At 35.8% G+C, this 21223-nt stretch overlaps 1 protein-coding gene across 1 annotated transcript in view; it reads left to right on the forward strand.

Moving 5' to 3' along the window:
- Positions 1–20697, forward strand: part of LOC149797269 (iron-sulfur clusters transporter ABCB7, mitochondrial-like) — a 63777-nt gene extending 43080 nt beyond the window's left edge. The window contains exons 13-15 of the mRNA XM_089961978.1: positions 6230–6404; positions 7487–7590; positions 14342–20697. Of these exons, the coding sequence (XP_089818104.1) occupies positions 6230–6404; positions 7487–7590; positions 14342–14587 (525 nt within the window). The 3' untranslated portion in view covers positions 14588–20697. The remainder of the gene's footprint in view (positions 1–6229; positions 6405–7486; positions 7591–14341) is intronic.
- Positions 20698–21223: the final 526 nt, after the last annotated feature.

The following is a 21223-nucleotide window of genomic DNA, read 5'->3' on the forward strand; positions in this document are numbered from 1 at the left end:
AGGCATAGATTTTAATAATTGCACATGTTACTACTGATATTATCACAATGAAGACAGGTTTAACTTGCATACTTAGCTGGAATTTATTCTTTTGTAAAATTATTTCCTTCTTACCTGTGAGCTTTTTGCATCTTTCTTGGGCCCTGGGTGACTGAGTGGCACTTACATTTACAGATCACTCGCACATCTCACCTTTGTCTGTGTGTGTTCGAGTCTTTGTTTGACCAAAGTAGCTATATGAGAAAGCTTACCAGTGGCATTCTGTATTTCCTTGGTTCTTTCTTAACCGGATGTACTTGCTGCCATATGTAGCCTATTATGTGCTGAAAAATGGCATTCAGCACCCACAAAATAAAAAAAGCCATGCCTCTTTCTTAGAGATTCATATGTTCTTCATTGATTTAATGCACTTTTTATGCTCCCATTATGTAATACATGAGATATAGCTATGACTATGTCTGTCTGTCTTTCTGACTCTCAAATTGTTCATAGTATTTGAACCAGATTGGTTCATATGTCAAGCAAGTTGCATAAATATTCATTTTGATAGTTTGAATTTTCTGCATTCAGTATGTTTTTATGTTAACATGGTAGCAAAGTTGTAAATAAATTGAGGCTTTTGGAATTTATGCTGATCAGGGTACCTGGGAGATACAACTTTTTTTGTCTATTTGCATTTGATGCAATCACAATATGCCTTTATTACATACACCTATGTAGTATTCACATAAAGGTCACAACTTTCATATAGACTGTGATTTGTTTTATTGTCTTGTTTTAATATTAATCAAATTGTATCTTTGTATATGTGTTTTTTTTAATGGTGATTTATTTTCTATTCATCCTTAACTTAGAACTTATCAGATTTTTAAAAGATGATTAACATGGAATAAATTTGACTCGTAATTTTGTGCATTTTTCATTATGTCATAAACTTTGTCACTACTGGTACAAAGCATATAATGTTATTATTTTTTGTCACTATTGGCACAAAACTTACTGCATTTCACAGGTTATCTTTGTCACTAATGGTACAAAACAAACTACCGTATTTCATGTATTTTTTTCATACCCTTTAAATTTTTGTACACAATCCAGTTATAAAAATAATTATTATTTAAATGGATGATAATTTTTCGTACATATCACTTTGTATTTATTGAAAAAATCCATTAAATTATCAGACATAAAATTTCTACTAAGAAGATTTACGTTTGCAAAAAAGATTGAAAATAGCATATTGCCATTTTCTTTTTACAAAAATTAATAATTAATGGTTGGTAAGAAAATACAATGATTGATGCATAAGCATGGGCGCCTGCAGCATAAGTCAAGGGGGTCATGTGACCCCTCTGGAAATCATACTGCATATATATATATATATATATATCATTTGGTGGAACTGACTGTGTATGAAAAATAAAGGGATCATACCTTAACAAGTTTGACAGATCATCATCAATCTACTTTAGTTTTGTGTTTTGGCTGAACAACATCATAACTTTCAAACCGCTCCAGTGGCCTAGTGGTTAGAGCGTCTGCATCAGATGCGGGAGGTCGTGGGTTCGATCCACAGCCGAGTCATACCAAAGACTTACAAAAATGGTACTAACAGCTGCTTCGCTTGGCGCTCAGCATTAAGAGGTTAGTGTTAGACTGGTTGGCCTGGTGTCAGGATAATGTGACTGGGTGGGACATCATGCTTCCTGTCTGCGGCATGATGCCTCAGTGCTAGACATCACTATAAACTGCCACACTGCAGACATCATAGCGATTAGACTGAAACATTGTTAAAACTACATTAAAAATCCTAATCTCACACACACAGCCTAATGGTACAAACGTACAGAGTAAACGTATATTTTCTGTCTCATTCTGCTCTTCATTCAAGAATCTAATTGCAATAAAAATAAAAGTACTCAAAGATTTTTGTTGTTATTAGTTTACGAGAGAGAGAGAGAGGATTATGTCTCTGTGTGCAAGCTCATCTGCATTTAGAGGATATGTAGTTGTTATGTTGTGTGATGTTGGCAAAATGATTAAAATGGTTTGAACATGTATTAGTTATGGGTATTATTTATTGGTAAATAGTATGCAACGATATGAGACCACATTGTCAAGAAATTAAGTGCAACTTGTATTTTTACATTAACAATAATCTCATTATCAAATTGCAATAAAAAATAAAGAACTTGAAATCACATTTTAGTTAATGTGCACGTGTGCGAATGTGTGTGTGTGTGTGTGAGAGAGAGAGATGAAGCAAAATTTTGTCAGTGTACAAGACCATATTTATTCAGGGTGGTTTTTATTTGTAGCATTTGCAAAGAGAAAAAAGGACTGTTACCTGACAATTGTGATAATCCTCTTTGATATTTTCTTATCCAACAAAAATTACAACTCAGTACATGCTAAAGTGAAGACCACAGACCATTGATCAACTAGTCTTATTGTTTCATTATAGTCATACAAACATAAAATATAAAAACATAGTCATTTTCTATCGTAAATATGAAAGTCACGGACTCCGTTAAATCGATTCGTATATATACATATACTGTCTTTTAAGTACTTGTTCTATTTTGATTTGGATATAATAAACATTTTATTGCAAATCTGTTCTATCATATGCCCATCTTAATCATTTTGCCAATATTACACAACAAAACAGCTACATATGCTCTAAATGCAGACGAGCTTGCACACTGAGACATAATCCTCTCTCTCTCGTTCACTAATAAGAACAAAATTTTTTTGAGTACTTTTATTTTTATTGTAATTAGATTCTTGAGTTTAGAGCAGAATGAGACAGAAAATGTATGTTTACTTTGTACGTTTGTACTGTTAGGTTGTCGAGTAGTGTGTGTTCTGTAGAACTTGTTCAGGTATGATCCCTTTGTTTTTCATACACAGTCAGTACCACCAAATGATAATTATTTATTTTACATATAATTTTTGTACACTGAAATTAATAATTATTTTTTCGTGTACGAAAAATAACGTGAAATACAGTATGCTTCACAAATTGTCTTTCTCAGTTTTTTTTTCCATTTTGCATAGTATATGCTAGGCAGTCAGATTGTGTCCCAAGATATTTTTGACCACAGTAAGATAGACATTTTTAAAAATTTTTTAGTTGCTTATGAATTATTGGATGCCCTGCATTACATATAATTATATTTGGTGGTAAATAATCTAATACTATCGTTTTTAAGTTATCATATATGAGTTATTCTTTTAGGATTAAATGCAACATATCTGAATAATGTAAGCAATACAGTCACTTTGAAAATTATTAACATGGAAAATCTGGGCTTGGTAGGACTATGCTGCATTTCTTGCAGTTTAGAAGAAAAACACTGATGACTGATCACATTCATTGTTGGACTGCAGAGGTGTTCAGTTACACTACAAATGTTCTTAAAGTGATTATATTATATTGTATAGGCTTGTCTTGCATGTACTGTTTGTTAAGAACCATTAACAGCATCATCATTACTGTATATACTTGTGTATAAGCCCGTTCACATATAAGCCAACCCCCCAAACTGAATAGGTATAAACACTAAGAAGTGCATGACCCATGTATATGCGGACCCACAACTCCATGATATCATAAGATGCAAACGGTAAGTTCTAAATACATATTTTTTAGGCAAACTTATATTAAGATAAATTACACTTATACTTCTCTCGGATTGGCATCTCTGATTATTAAAAAGAAATGGTATAAACTTGTTTGAAAAGTAATTTATTTAATTTTCTGTTTTTTTATTTTTTCTGTCTAATTTAGATTTGTGTATAACTAGATTGAACGATGACAAAAATTGAGCAAACGCAAGTTGCTATAACACTACCTCTCCCTTTTGACTCAATTATTGTTTGTTTATGCATTACTGCATTGAACATTTTATATCAGTGCACCAGTAATTACGTTTTTATTTTGCCTTGAAAATGGAAATACCTAACACATTAAAATGTGATCCCAGTATGACAGCACAGCGAACAACAAAACAGGTTGATTCAACGCTCGCAATGAGAATACTGAATGTATTTACATAATGGTGCCACCACATGTACAGTATAGGTTTAAACATGTGCTGAATGAAGTACATCCCTTGGAGACGAATCATGGAATGAAAATACATAACATGCTTCATGTGTCCTCAAAAAACTAATTCAGAATACATGTTTCATAGGAAACAATACTAAATGCTGTTGACAGTAAGGAAATAAGGTCTGATACACAACAAGGGGAAAATAGTTGCCACATGTACGGTACCGTGAGGCTGCCTATTTAGGTACCTTTAGTTCTACAGAACTGGGAATCCTTTATCTGCCAATCTATGGCTCATGCTTGCATAACACACAATAGTCTAGAACATGGTTTCTTTGAATTATGACTGAGGGTCAGTTGTTTTCACAAAATAGCTGCGTCGATAAGCGGGATTAACTTTTATCTTTCTGGCTTTCTTGCTTGTGTATTTGAGACTAACCTTTAGCTATTATGCAGTTTGGCCACAGCTGACCAGAATATGAAAATAGGGCATTTTGTGGGGAAAAATAAGGGGTGTCACAGAGAAAAACAGTGTGTCCTTAGCGAATTTCACACATATTGGACCCAGAAGATCGGTCAATATTTAGTGAAACCAAGGTTTGAAAAATGCCACAAAAAACCTCTTGATATTTGGTCCCAATTTCTCTCTTTTTTATTCAGTCTTCCTACTTGAATTTTGAAAAGTTTACAGGTTTGCCTTACACCCCATTTTACAGAACTACGGTAATCGTGCTAATATTATGGAATGAAAGGCAGTTATATGTCAATGTACTGGTATAGTTGCCAGTCAGAATTCCCTCTTAACACAAGCTAGTTTCATGGTTTTAATGATTAACTGGCCTGTATTGCTGTCAGAAAACATAAGACAAATCAGGCAACTATCAACAAAGGAGACACCGAAACATCAAGCTTTCCATTGTGTGGAAAGTTGTGTGTGTGGGTGTGTGATTTGGATTTTTAACATAGCTTTAACAATTTTTCAGTCATATCGCTATGATGTCTGCAGTGTAGCAGTTTATAATGATGTCTAGCACTGGGGCATCATGCTGCAGACATGTAGCATGATGTCCCACCCAGTAACATTATCCTGACACCAGGCTGACCAGTCTTAACACTAATCTCTTAATGCTGAGCGCCAAGCGTGGCAGCTGTTAGTACCATTTTTGCAAGTCTTTGGTATGTCTTGGCCAGGGATCAAACCCACAACATCCTGCATCTGAGGCGGACGCTCTAACCACTAGGCCACTGGAGCGGTTTGAAAGTTATGATATTGTTCAGCCAAAACACAAAACTAAAGTAGATTGATGATGATCTTAGTTGATCTATATGAGAATTTTAGCCTTTATTATTACCACTCTTCGTGAACATGTAAGTTATGCTGGTTATGTGCCTTGTACAATTAAACGTGTACCTTTTCATAAATATTACCTCAGTTTGTAGGGTCGCTTATATGATCGAAAATGAGTAATTTGTGAGCATGTGGTTCAACATAAATGAAACTGCTATTAGGAATAGCTGAAATGTTATCTGGAAGAATGCAATTTGGTAGAAACAATGAATAAAGCAAAATCTGCATCTAATATGTTTGGGAATAAATAAGGATTTAAGTGATGCTATGCATGCTTTGCGCTTTGTAAGTACTGTACATTATAGTTCAGCCTGGTCTCCCTGGTAAACTCAACTGTCCTGTGAATTATGAAGTCTGTATTTACCTTTATTTAATTTCATGTTACAAAAATCAGAAAATATGCACATGCAAAATAATAATAAAATCAATCATAGTACTTTATAACAGTTAAATAAGTGTTGGGACACCAAAAATGATCTTTTTTTACATGCATATGACTTAGGACACAGAAAAAATTATTTTTTCGTGTCTCAAAATTTACAGCCATTACAGTAGTCAACAAAAAGACTTAAAAACTGTCAAGTTTAGACATTGGCCCGCGGATAAGCCACGCTCCCTTCTTCCAGGGCTTTAATTTTTCCAAAATTATTTGGCTTATATGCGAGTATATATGGTAAATGAATATTCAAGATGCAAAACTTAAAACATTGTCATATTTTTAACAAGACTTGTTGAAGATGCCATGACAGTAGCCAGAAGATGAATATTTGAAAAGATATCAATTGTAATTACTTTAAATTTTCATTTTTATTTTTAACCATTAGGACTGTGTCCTGTTCCATGATACTGTGTTTAATAACATCCACTATGGTAATCTAACTAAGACACCAGAAGAGGTGTACCAGGCAGCGAAGATGGCTGAAATTCATGACACAATTGTCAACAGGTTCCCATCGAAATATGAAACACAGGTTGGGGAGAGAGGGCTAAAATTGTCAGGTAAGCTTTCAACTGCTTACTGTTCCACTTTGTAAATTTGGCTTAGAAAAGCAGAATGGTTTGATGTTTAGTCCTGCCAATGAAAAGAGGGCTGTTACATCATTAGCTAAGCTCAAACTCAAGGAATGCTTACATTTGTTTTCATTTTTAACTGATGTGGTTTTTTTGATGCCAAGAAACAATACGTTTAGGGCATACACTCAAAACTCATTTTATCTTAACATGGACCCACCTACAATAACAAGCAAAACATTTGTTTTGTACTGTCTATCCATCTGTCACACTTATCTTTGAAGCAAGATATCTAAGAAATCATTGGGTCAAACTAGGCCAAATTGGATATTTAGATATCCTGAGCAGGTTACAAGACCCAGTATTAGGTAACAGTGACCTTATTTTCAAAGTCTTTGGGTGATACTGTGGTGTGGAGACATGTTGTTGCTTTCAAAAACAACTCTTCAATTTGATGATTGAATGCCATGTTGTAGAAGGCCTTTATGTTTTTTTTATCATATACAATGGTTCCCATCAAATAAAACCCTCCCAAAATTTAGGGCAACCCCTGATGAAAGACCGAAAGTACCTATTTACTATTTTGTACCCTACATATTATAGATACCATTTCATTGCAGAAAAGGTGACCTTTTAAGAGGCTGGCCCTTTTTGTATTTCATTTCTAAATACACAATTATGTAATTACAGAATTTTGTACCAATTAGTGAAAACTATGAAAACTTGTATTAAATTAAAATGTTACTTTCTAAAGTAATATCAAATTCCTGAAAATTTAAAGTTTCCAAAAATGAGAAATATTATTTAAAATTAAATTGTTATGTTTATCAAGTTAAACATTATCTTAAACAGCTGTGTCTGAGTTTAGAAAAATAACCTCATAGGTGGGTGATTTGATAATGGAGGTTTATTTCTACATCAACTTGACGTAAGGAACCTATGATAAATGTGTCTGTTTAGGACAGATGATAGGACATCTAAGGACAGGTTTAACTGTATTTTGGGCAGATAGGGTGAATCAAATTTGATATAAAAATATTTGATTTTCTTCATATTCTTCATATGTACAGGTGGTGAGAAGCAAAGAGTGGCCATAGCTAGAGCCGTATTGAAAGATCCACCCATAATTGTATATGATGAAGCCACATCATCCCTAGACACCATTACAGAACAGGTAGGTCATGTCGGAAACTTTGTAAAAAGCAAGGTAAATGATGGCAGTAATTAAAATAAGGTACTGTGCTGTGAACAACTTGAACTCCATGTTGAGGTTTAATTAATACATGTTTAACATAATGTTAAGAAAAGTAACACTGGTCTGGATAAAGGGTTGTCACTAATCTAGTGAACATTTAACAGTAACTTTGACAGTAATCTGTTATTGTCCCATAACTAATTAGTTTAATGGCAGTAATACATTAGCTGCAGTTACTGCATTGCCATATCTTTTCCTGGCACTAGTCCCCGGTCCAAGGACATTATCCCCCTTCAGTTGAAGGTCTAGAAAAAAAAACATGATACCAGTCTAATTTATCCCCCCTCAAATTTGTAGTTGAAGGCCTAGAATAAAAAACATGATACCAGTCTAATACCTTAGTCCACTTGCAACAATTGTTATTTCGTCCTTGATTTTTTATTCTTTTCATTGTTCGTTGATACAAATATGTCTTGAGCAATCAATACTTCATCAGATAGGTGATCTTTTGGCATTCCTACTGTCAGCCAAATCATATTTGTGCTGTATTGATTATTTCCTCCCCAGTCCTTGCTTCAGTTTTGTGTATCTTTGTTCAGCTTAGTCGACTTGAGGGTTTTGAGTATGCTACTAGCAAAATGGTGCTTCTTGTGTTTAATCGTTCTAATAATAATTACATCGGGGTAATTCCTACCTTTTTGCTGTTCCAGTTCATTTTTATTATATGTTTATTACTTTCAGCCTTCTTTAATGCTCCAGAGTGTTGGCAAATGTGGGAATAAAAAGGCTATGTGGGACACTCACACCATCTGTCTTGCATGCATGCAGGTCACGTGGGAAGTGCAGTTATCATCCTGCACTAGTAAACCTCAAGTCAAAGACCCCAAAGAGAGACTCCAAAAAGATGGTCATCAGGCATTAAATTAGTTAGTTTTTTTAAACTTTGTTTCCATTAAGTCCCAGTGGGGTATGGACTTGAGAGTTTTGAGGACCAGTGGGGGATAGGGTCATTCCCCCCACTTTTTTTAATGTTACTATTAATTCATATGTAGCTTGGGGAATCTTTGCCATGGCTCGATGCATCAGTAGTTCAGCACACCTTAGATCTTCCCCACTTCCTCTGGCCTTTCAAGTGAAGAGGAGCAGAACTACCACTTGCCAGCACTGAGAGGGAATCACCAATCCCTATCTCCAGGAACAAAAGATCAGTGGACTAGTCCTAGCTTTCACCTTGAGCAGAAAAAAAAGCCCTGGTTCTGACATCACCTTCTCCCAGGAAGAAGATGAGATGAAATAGTCCTACCTTGGCCCAAGAGCAAAAGACAGCATAATGAACTGTTGTATTTTGTGAATGCAGACAAGTTTCTGAAAGAACCCATACATCATGCAAGTCCTTCTCAAATGTTGGGTTCTGCATCCTTCATCCCACCCAAGGAGTCCGGCGATATAGGACAAAGAGGTGTTGACTTTTGATGATGCAGTAAATGAGGTTTACTGTTAATTCCACCAGATCTATGTTCCAAACCTTCTGGAATATCAGAGACTAGGATCATCTCAAGTTAGGAGAGGCTTTCCATAGCATAGCCCAAGCAAGTCATGCTATTGCTCCCTCACTCAGTGATGGTGAGGGAGCTGGCTCAAAATATTTTTAAGGCCATGTTGGGGCTAGACAGTGGAAGGGTTGATCTATCCTCTTTTCTGTGTTTTGGCCCATGGTCTTATTAAATGGCTACGGGGTCCATTCACCCACTTGGACCTATAAAGCCCTCCCACTGCAGATTTGGGTACCTTAGAGCTGGGGATTTAAATAGGGACATGGGCCTGTCTCCCTGTTATTGTACACAAAGGTTTAGCACTGAAGTCATGGACACTAGTTACCATAGCCTCTTATGCTGATCTTTTTTAGAATGCCTCTTTCAGTCTGCTTTGTGCAGAGCCATGTGAGATGCCATGGCCAAGACATGAGGACACACTCTCGATGTCTGTAGGGTTCTCTTGATATCCTTCACCTCCACGGAGATGCAGCCATAGAGACATTAAAGGTTTTGCAGCAAAAGTCTTTCATGGATATGGAAACAGTATTTAGAGGGCTAATAATTAAATTGACCTCCCAGGATTTGAGGGATCAGCAACACTGTTCACCAGGCCTGGCTAAATGGGCAAAGAAATGCCCCCATCCCAAAAGATTGATGGCGGCCCTGCCAAAGCATTTTAAACAAAAAGCAATCAAGATCAATCCCTGTTTTAAATCCATTTCTGCCTGTTATTCTGACAGTGAGGTTGCCCCACTGGCCCCCTTTTCTTGAGAATGAAGGGAAAGAATGGAGTGTAGAACTCTTTCGTTCCTTCCCATTGTCTAAGGAGAGAAGCAATCATTATCCATAAGTCCCACTGTCCTCTGCTAAGTCACCATTTGCCAGATTAAGTCTTTTTGTAGTGGTTTGGTTGATCCTTTCAGGGTGTGAGTTCTTTACACTGTAAGGGGTGGTTACAGTCTCAGCCTCTTTCAAGGACCCACAATGTGTTCCAGCAGCCCCAACTTGTTTCTCTAAAGACTGGTGCAGTAGAGAAGGTTATGAACCTAAGAAATTCTGGATTTTATTCCCACATTTGTTTCAGCATCTGTCTTTCCCCTTGTAACAAATTCATTCAGGAAGAGCAGTTCAGGAAGGAGACAACTGCCCCAGTTAGGAATGCCATCACACTGAATGACTAAACAGTCTCATTGATCTCCAGGATGGTTATTTTCATATTCCTGTCTTCTCCATTTTGACAGGGACAGAGCTTTCAGTTTTAAGCCTTTCTTTTTAGCACAGCTTCTGCTGCCATAGAATTCACCAGGGTGATGGGTGTGACAGCGGCCTATTAAAGGTCCTTAGGGGTTCCCATCCTCCACTACTTCTGCAACTATGTTGATGCACAATGTCCTTAGACATGCCCTTTTGAGGGATCTGTCTCATGTTGGGAGACATTGACTTGATTATGCCTAATCCCCAATCAGGAGAAGTCATATCTTTTCCATTCTCAGAATTTCTTTTATTTGGGGGACAAATTTTCTCACCATTCAAGGAACAATCTATATCCTCCTGACAAAATCCCACAAATACATGCTCTTTTAACAAGACTGGGTGAAAATGCATCATGTCTGCTCAACCCTTCCTCTCTCTCCTGAACGAGGCAGCTAGACTGAGTTTCCCTGGGAAGACTTCATATACAGTCCATCTAGTTCCTGCTTCTCCTTCTAGTAAACTGGAGACCTTAAAGTGACTCCCTATAAGCCTGTCACTGAGATTCACACTCCAAACATCATTTTTTCCTATATATCCATGTTTCAAATTCAGGCTGGGGAGAAAGCTCACCTAGACCCCAAAGGAGTAGTCCACAAGTGCCTGTGATCTCAGGAAGCTTCCTTCTCATCAACAATCTAGAAATGCAGGCTGTTCTTTTAGACTGCAGGGATGTGTCAGTCACATAAGACATCGCAGGATCATGGTCACTGCAGACAACATATTGGTAATAGCATGGCGCAAACACCATGATTTACAATGCCTAATGAAGAATTTTCTGTAATTGGTGCAGCACGAAATGATTGATCCTGTCTACCTCTTTTTTAAGTGTAGTAGCATATTTTGTTCTTTTTCTCTTCAAAGAAAAAGACTGCAATGTATCCACCAGCAGCCCTCTTTAACAATTAAGTTTTCCATTGGCTCCATCATAAGGTTTGACCTACAGCTTTCAGAACTGATTCTGTACAGTGAGTTCCAGAGACCATTCTCTTGCTCATTAATGTCCAAGTGTAACTTCTTGTGTATGTTTTGATTGCTATCTAAACTGGAGTGATGCTTCCTTCAAAACCCTTGCAATTAAAACTTTCTTCCTCCTATATCTTGCTCCAACAAAGAGAAGGATTGAAATTACTGCTTTGCCATTGGAAAAGGATTGTTTACTTTTTAGTGCTAACTTTTATTCTATATTACTTCTTTCTCAGTTCATGGTTTCTGGCCAAGAATCAGCTATGTTTGGTAGCTCCTGTTCCTGTTGAAATCCCCTGTCTCAGTCATAGCTGTGCTAGGATGATCATGGTAGACTAAATTGCCCAGTTCGAACATTACAGCTTTATCTAAATCAAGAGATAATAGAAAGGGTTGTAACCAGCTTTTTCTCCGTTTCAAAAGGTCCTTCAGATATTTTGGGATTGTTGCAAGGGTCTCCTGAGAGTTCCCTCTTTCACAAAAATAATCACCCTATGAAGTCACGGCTATTGCTGCATCTTGGGCCTTTTTGAATCACTCCTCGTTGGAAGATATCATAAAAGTTGCCTTCTTGTGTTTTCACTCCACATTTTTTTCATTTTACCTTCCTTCAGTGGTGCACCAGAGTGTATTTATTACACAAGTCCAGTCATATCAGCACTTCAAGTTGTCAGGTTGTAGAACATATTGCAGCAGTTGTAAATCCACTTGACAGCCTATCTTAGGCCGTCAGCCTCACACCAGGTTGGCAAATTCAGCAATGTAATAATAGCGGGTAATGTATTACTGCTATTAAAATGTAATTGGGTGGGTTGTGTTTAAAACTGATTTTAATTACTTACTCTGCTATTAACTCATTCGACCCCGATCCTGTCTGTATGTGTGATCCAGTTTCTGCATTCAATGGCTAATCCTGCCTGTAGTTGTGGTTTGTTTACTGCATTCAGTGGCCGATCCCGTCTCCAGTCGTGGTGAAAGTGTGTTAGATACAATGTCTCAGATTGGTTACAAATGTTTTTTTTCCAGAAATCAGACCAATATTAAAACCAATCAGAAATTATTTGACTTTCCTTTGTGCAAATTTGAATTGTTCAGAAGCCAAGGGTTACTAATTGAGAGCAGTTTCACTACATGTGTTCTGTTCATGAAAAATCGTAAAGATGGTGGACGTAAGAGTGATTTTTGATGATGATGAGAGTGAAAATGAGGAGTTTCACAGGTTTGATCCCGAAAATATTGAGTTTTTGAGATTGAATCATCATCAGAAGATGATGATGATGATAGTGATAATGATAGAGTTCTTGTGGATGAAGCAGATTGGAGCCGTCATCTTCTGCCTGTCCAACTCAGTGATTTTAGTAAATTCATATTTGCTGATGAAAAAATCGTGGAACCATAATATCGTCACCAAAATCAACAGGGAAGGAGCTAGAACCCAGTTGGAGTTTAGAATGAATCTTGCACATCAACTACTTGAAGGATTTGTAGGTAAAAGGAAAAGAGAAATAGAAGTTCAACCCCTGCTTCAGCAAGGTCAACAATTGCCAGTGTTCATGGCAAAGAAAAAAACCTGCAAAATGTGTTCACTGAACAAAGTTCAACAATGTCAAGTAAATTTATGTGCAAAATGTTCAAACTATATCACAGATTAAATTTTCCTGGTTTATTTCAATGAAATTAAGGGCGATGACATGATATTTCTAAAAATGTTGCACATGATTTTGTAAATAGTGTACAGATAAGTTGTGAAAGACTTGGACAAATAGGAAAAAAAAATACATCACTGTGTAGACAAATTCATATGAAATAATTGGTGAAAATTTCATGGATTTTTATTGAATATAAGAAGAGAAATTAAGTTAAGAGTGAATGCATGTGCGTGATGTTTACAAAATTTTCCAAACAGGTAAAATCTCTCTGGGGCACAAGCAGCTAGACACAGCTTAGTGCTGCTGGGGCGTAGCAGCAGTGATACTGATAACAGTGCTGGGGCTGAATGAGTTAAGGAACAATTCCCTCCTTCTCTCCCCAATCTGATGTCCTTCAGTCTCATTTAAGGTCAAAGAAGGATGATATTTCAACTGTCAGAATCATACTAAGGGTTTAGACCTGGATCATTGTATTTGTATTATTCCTGACCTCTAGTTAATAACTGGAGAAGGGAATAATGTCTTTGGACTTGGACTAGTGCCAGGAAAAGGCATAGCAATGCAACAATAGCAAGCAAGTATTACATAACTAAAATTAGTTGTAAAGTAGTTGTAACTCCGAAACACATTTTTCAATATCACTATTCTGTTAGATATAGTAATTTTTAATGGGTGGTGGATCAGCAGAGAAATATAAAAATATTATTGGTAGATAATAAGGTTTTCAAAAGAGAGGGGGATAGCAACCAAGGTAGTGCTTAGTATACGTGTATTTTAACACATGTATAGCAAGGAAGGTTTTATTTTAATTTCTAGGAACAGTGAGTATTTTTATTTTGTTGTACAACTTAATTTCCACAAAATAATGTATACCTGGGTTTAAAATTAACAGTAGTATGCTAGCCAGATGAATATTTTTCCTTGCAGACAAGTATTTTTTTAATAATTTTAATTGTCTAATGACTAGTAAATCTTAAAATGTGCATAATATTCTTCAGTGAGAAGATTCAGCAGGACTAGTGTAAATTTCTCACTTGGCTGGCTACAAAGAAAGTTATGTTCAATCTCAGCCAGTACAAACTTTCATCTTAAGAAGCATACAAGTTTTGGTAAAGCCCATGAGTTGGTGAAATATTTTTAGTTTTTTAAGTGACAGTGTTACAGAGAAAATTATTGATGATGGAAGAGAGATACAAATTTTTTATTTGATGACATAAATGTGTTATGATTTAAAAGTAGTTGTACTGTTTAATACCTGACATCTCAAGCACACAAATATTTTGGTTCATTTTTCTAAGCTTAAGTAAAAATTATGCATTCTATTTACAGAATATTTTGTGGGCTTTACGAAGAGTAACCCAAGGGAAGACAACAATTGTGATAGCTCACAGACTATCAACAGTTGTGGATGCAGATGAAATCTTGGTACTAGATAAGGGACAGGTTGTAGAGAGAGGAACTCATCTTAGTCTTCTTTCCAATCCAAACAGTGTCTACCATGAACTTTGGTTGAAACAGAGTCAAATCCATGTAGCGGTAGAAGAAAAAGAGATCAACATGGAAACAAAATCGTGAAAATAATAGGATTATTGGATGATTGTAATCATATATTACAAGAATATAATCATAGTATTATTGCCAGAAATAAATGGGATGTGGTAGTGGGCACAGATTAAATTTATATGGTTCAACTTTCATGGAATTAGGTGGTTTCTAAGATCTTTAATAGGATTGTGATGAATTACTTGGACATGCTCCCATTAACTTCTGTAAGTGATGATAATTTTGATGACCGTGATCCAGATTGATTTTAATCCTCTTAAGTTAAATCAATATTTTTATTCATGTGAGTGGAAAATTCAGGATAAAATTATAAAGATGCATTGAACCATGTGTGTGTGTGTGTGTGTGTGTGTGTGTGTGTGTGTGTGAGAGAGATGCAATAACACAATGGTTGAAGTCCACAGATTGCCATCATGCCATTTGCCATATAGTACAATATCCAACCAAGTCAGTCAACTGAGTAAATTATTGCATATATATTTTCTTAGGTTTGCAAGATGGTGGAGGGGGTGGTGGAGTTGGGTGCCAAACTATGGACATCATTGATGCAGTTACCAACTTGATGCATTTTAAATGAGAAATACTTTCAAAAGTTATTACATATTTACTATTTAATTTTTGGGGCAGAGAACCATTTATTCTTATTTACATATATGTGAGTTAGAAGATTGGCAGAAAACCATTTATTTGTACCTACATGTAAGAAAATTGGCATAGAACCATTTATTTGAACAAACATATATGTAAGAAAATTGGCATATAACCATTTATTCATACACATATGTAAGAAAATGGCAGAGAACCATTTAATTCATATATACATATATGTTAGAAAGTTGGCATAGAACCATGTATTTATACGTACATATATGTAACTAAGAAAATTAGCAATTTTAGTGAATCACCAGCTGATTTCACAGTATCCATATTTATAGTAATTTGATTCAAAATACAGTCAAACCCACTTATCTCGACCTCGGTTATCTCGACAACCCGCTTATGTCGAGCGTTTTGGTCCGGTCCCGAAAAAATTCTTCTTTGTTATGCTATTTTTTACCCGCTTATCTCAACCTCTGTTAAGTCGATAACCCGGTTATGTCGGGCATAAGTTTTGGTCCGAAGTAACATGTGGACCCGCTTAATTCGACGAAATGCAACTTTTTAACGTCAATCTCACAGAAATTGTACAAGAAATAGTCAGCAAAAGCGATCGATTTTCAGGCACAATTTTGGTCCGTTACGGCAGTAGTCACATGTTTATTTCATATTCTTTCTATTTTTGGTTCGTAAGAGTAGCTTAATCGATTAGTTTATTAAGAATATATCATGTTCACTACGTAAAATATTCAAGGATTCACAAAGACAAGAGTGTGTACAAATTACAATGTAACTTTATTTTACGAAAACGCAGAATCTTAGATGTCAGCTACATGTGTATTTTATCATTTCCCTTTTATTTCTTAAGGTACATTTCAGATATGAATTATGTTCCGAAGTACATGTATACAAGAAACAACAATCAAGGAGATACAAGTAATGAAATATTATGTACATGTACACATTAATAATCAATGTGCAGACGGAAAAGTGCTGATCGGCTGAATATTCAGGTCATGAAATTGCTCCATATGCACGTAATATCATGACGATTTATTGTATAGCATTTTATGACAAAATAGCCAAACATGTCAGCAATATTTTCAAAATATCTAGGAATTATAAACTGAACATAATGTAGTGGAAATACAAAAATATACGGTAAAATTACCTACACGTACATGTACAATAAACGCATACTATATATGAATAAAAAAATGAATACATGTACTTTTTTCATTTTGAATCTATACATCTATAAAACACACAAGTACATAAACATATCATAATGTGCACTACATTATTTTTGTAGAAAATATGAAGTAATATCAGTCTGCTTTTGTTTACTCCGGTGCTGATTTGTAACGAACGATTCAAAAGCACTTACGTTTTCATACATATGCTCGGCACCGTCGACGCTTGCCACAAACAATTTCATTTTTTTAATGCATTCAGCCATTTCACTGTAGCTTGGGATAGTGATAGGCTGATCATCATCATCATCATCATCATCTTGCTTGCATGATTGTATCTGCTTCGTTGTCACCGATTGGATTATTTCCTCATCAGTAAGTTCACCATAGGCATTGGCATCATCATCCACGTGAACATAATTAGAAAATTCATCCCGAGCAATGCCTATGGAGTCCGCAATCTCATCAGCCATCGCTTCAAGACCTATTTCTGATTAAGGCTCTTTAATTTCTTGTGCAATTAAACACTGCTGGTGAAATTCTTCATCAGAAATTTCCGGAAAAATACAATGGAACCAGCAGTTTTGAATGGTTTTCGGTGATACACTGTTCCAAGCTGCACGGGCATACATGATGGCGTCTAGCAGAGTTGGTTTATAGGATCGCTTTTCCTCAACTGCAAGCAAATAATTGCAAACTTAAGCTATCCGATAATGGATTTTAAAAGCCTGAATTATTCCTTGGTCGAGTGGCTGAAGCTTACTGGTAGCATTGGGAGGAAGAAAATACACTGTGATTGCTTGTAACCCTTCTACACGTGGGTGAGCACGGCAGTTGTCTATTATCAATGCGATCTTTCGTTTTTCAAACTGTAAGTGGCGATCTAACTTGCGTAACCAGCTGGTAAAGATATCACCTGTCATCCAGCTATTTGACTGGCTTTTATAGTCAACGGGGAGAGAAGACCTATTCAGGTTTTTGAAGCATCTTGGATTTTCTGATTTTCCTATTATTAATGGCTTGATCTTGTCACTTCCATCCATATTTCCAGCCAAAAGCAAAGTTACTCTCTCTTTGGATTTTTTTCCTCCATGGCATTTGTTTCCTTTGAAATCCATCGTCTTGTTAGGCAGACATTGCCAAAATAGCCCCGTTTCATCAGCATTGTATATATCGCATGGCTTGAACTTGTCTAAGATTTTTGGCAAAACTTCTTTATGTCATTCCTTAACAGCCACATCTGAAACAGATGCACTCTCTCCACACACGGTTTTAAAACATATATTATTGCGCTGTTTGAAACGATCTAACCAGCCATGTGATGCTTTCCATGTTTCGTGTCCCAAGTCTTTTGCAAATTTCTCAGCCTGTTGCTGGATACGAGGGCCATCTACTGGGATATTTTCGGCACGGACGTTTTTAAACCATTTTAGTGTTGCCTCGTTGACATCATCGAACTTTGCGGAACGCATTTTCTTTCTATCGGGACCAAATTGTCCAAGTTCATAAGTAGTTTTGATTTTATCAGCATTTTTCTTCCAGCCTGAAATAGTGTTTGATGGAATGTTGTACTTGTTTGCCAAATCAGCACACTTTTCGCCTTTTTCAAGTTGTAGCAAAATTTCATACTTCAGTTCAATGTTTTGGTTTGAAAGCTTTCTCTTTTGGAACATTTTTTTCTCTCTCATGAAACAGCATATACTGTACATGTACTTGTCAACAGAAAATAAACAGAACAGATATATTTCTAGGCAGAATATCACCCTATATATATGCTCGTATATATGCACGCGAATGGATAATCTCAGGCACTTGGCTTCTATACAATGGTAGTCGAGGCCCCATAATTTAGTTCTCATGCTTGAGGTCTTCTTAATTTTGTTTTGTTTTCTTATTTGTAATATATCTTATTTAGGTCTGGCAGAAAAATTGGCTTCCATTGTTTTAATTTATTTTCAAAATTCCTGTGAATACCAGTAAAGGGGAACCCAAGTCGGCGAAAAGAAAAACAGAAAAGAAAATAAGAATCGGCACACTTGAAAGAGTCAAAAGTCAGTTTCCAGTTTCCGGTTTGCTTTGCAATAAAATAACCTTTGTATTTGATATCCTGCCGGTAAGTTCAAAGAATTAGTTTACTGCTCGCTACCGAATGTGTTTATTCACCACCCGCGCATCTATTTATTTGCCATCTGGAATCATAATTGATACAAACTCGCATTGATGCCTGCGGGGTAAGTAGTCTACTCAACATTAACTTGCTTTAATAAATACTCTTTGTAACCTATGCTAGCGAAAGGAGTGTCATTTGCACTCACAGTCAATGTACATGTACATGTACATGTATTTTCAAAAACATATATTGATCTTTATCTGCGAGATACTGTCATATATTAACCTGGATATAATACAATCTTGGTTATTTTGCACCTAACACCGCGTTATGCGTGAATGGCGGGTGCCTGAAAGCAATCGGTGGATGTTTCTCTCTCACTCTCTCGTTTGTGATTTTCTTTGATCCATTTTTCAATCTGATAACATATTCAAACCTCTGAGTACAACCAAACATGATTTGTTTTTCAATATTCACATCAATTATAAAAATGCGTCGTGTGTTATCTGACATAAGTGATGCACACTACAGTAATGGATGCATACGCTACATGTGATATAAAGAGTTCATAGATATATTTTTTCTTTAATAAATTACTTATGATGATAAAAAAGGAATAAATGATAACAACACCAGGTTAGTTCATTTCATTTTATTATCAATTAAGCGTTTTGTTTATTTTATTGTAACATGCAGTGGGAGGGGATTCCAGTAAACACCAGCAAGAGACAGGAGTAATGCTCAAGGACATTTTTAAAATTACCGGTTTTTATGAACCCGGATATCTCAGGACCCGTTATGTCGATGATTTTTTTACACCCCCGACGTAATTGAGATAACCGGGTTTGACTGTATGCACAAAGAAGCATAATTTCTTTACTTTTTCTGCTAATTTCTATTTGAATCCAAATACTTAGTTTCTTGCTAATAGATTCACACTAACTTAGGAAAAATTGCATTTCCAAAACATTCAAATTTGCTGGACATGTCCAAAGGGCCTAAAAAATAAAAGGCATATCCAGACAGTGCCATTTCTGAAAAGAAACTTGTATTTAGACTTGAAAATATTTTTAATGATCATATTAGATGTCAAGGGTATTAACCCTGTGATGTACATGTACTAGAGATGTGTTAACTGCATAGGCCCAGTTTGGCAGTAACCCATCAGTTTCATGGTAAACTGATCTCCATGAAAAAGTAGAGTCAGTCTCTAATAGACAGAGGAAAAAATAAATAGAAAATAAACCCACTATTAATTCCAAGATATTTACAATGATGACTTTGTATGTAACTTCAGAGCAAAACTACTTCTGACAATTTGGGCAATAAACAGATGTTGATTGAGCAGACACTGGTGGTTTATTGTTTTCCCTTAAATGGGTGGGGTGGGTAAATTTTAATTGATTTATACAATTGGTTGAGAAACTTTTAAACCTCCACATTATTTTGATATTTTGTTGAGATGATTGAGCAAACGTTTGATGTTTGTCATTTTGAAATGATTGTACACAGGATATAGTGAAGACAAACACAAAGAAGAGTTAATGGCTTTACTGTTGATCATTCAATAATACTTGGATTAACAATAATCAGCTTCGTAAGGGGCTAAAAACATTTTCAAAAATAAGCAATAAGAATTTTTTTCTTTAGGAGTGTAACATGTTGCCAAATTATTAAATTCAACTCACTTATTTTATTACCACTGAAACTTCATTGTACTTTAAGAAATCGTTGAAATTTTTACAGAATTTCATGAGGCACACCACAACCATGCTAAATCAGTATTCATGTTATCACAAAGCATTTTATATATCGCTTCCACTGTAAACACTAATACAAGTGGTAGTTCTTTATTCAGGATATAGATCCATAGATTTTCAGAAAGTAATTATTTTAAAAAAATGCTATATAATATTTACCTATTGAATAAATGTTTTCAAAGACATGCTTTAATCTATTTATTGCATATTCTAGTGAGATACCTGTCACCTGTTGTAAAGGGTCTTACATGTGACAGCAAATAAGGATGCAGAATTCGGGGTTTTGATTCTTTTGATCAAAATATGAATCAAGGAATTTCATCAACAAGAAATTGATGTGGGATGTTTAAAGAGGCATTATTTTTATGTCAAGGAGGCAACTCAGATGATAATATTCTGGTTATTTGATTATTTCAGTGAAGATCTGGTACAGTAAAAAATAAAATTGTATATCCAAGAGAATGTGGATGTTTTGGATTTTTTTTGTTGTGAGCATCATATCTTCATTATGAAGAAGGAAATATGGTCAAGAAATTGCATAATCATTATGATTCATTTTAACATGTTGAATGGGCACCAACTACATTATGGTAAAAAATATCATTATTGAATAATGAACTATTAACCTTGCAACTGATATATCTCTGAATCATAACCTTTCAGTGATTGAACTCTGACCTATGAGGTTCATCATATTTGTTGTTGTTATAGGGTTTAATGCCATTTTTCAGCACAAGATAGGCTGATAGGCTATACATGATGGCCAGTATAACTGGTGGAGGAAGAACCCTGGAAAACTCCAGGAAGAACCACCAACCCACAAGATGCTACTGGTAGGCTTTCTCATGTACTCGCATTAGCCAAGCCCGAGACTCGAACCCACGCAGACAGGTCAGATGGCAGTGATCCAGAACGGTGAGCACATTAGACCACCCAGCCACTCGGGGGCCCCCTTCATCATTTTTGCCTTTAATTCTTGATGTGCATG

The sequence above is a fragment of the Sinohyriopsis cumingii genome, chromosome 6 (assembly GCF_028554795.1).
Source record: "Sinohyriopsis cumingii isolate HCF-2022 chromosome 6, ASM2855479v2, whole genome shotgun sequence".
NCBI classification, from domain to species: domain Eukaryota; kingdom Metazoa; phylum Mollusca; class Bivalvia; order Unionida; family Unionidae; genus Sinohyriopsis; species Sinohyriopsis cumingii.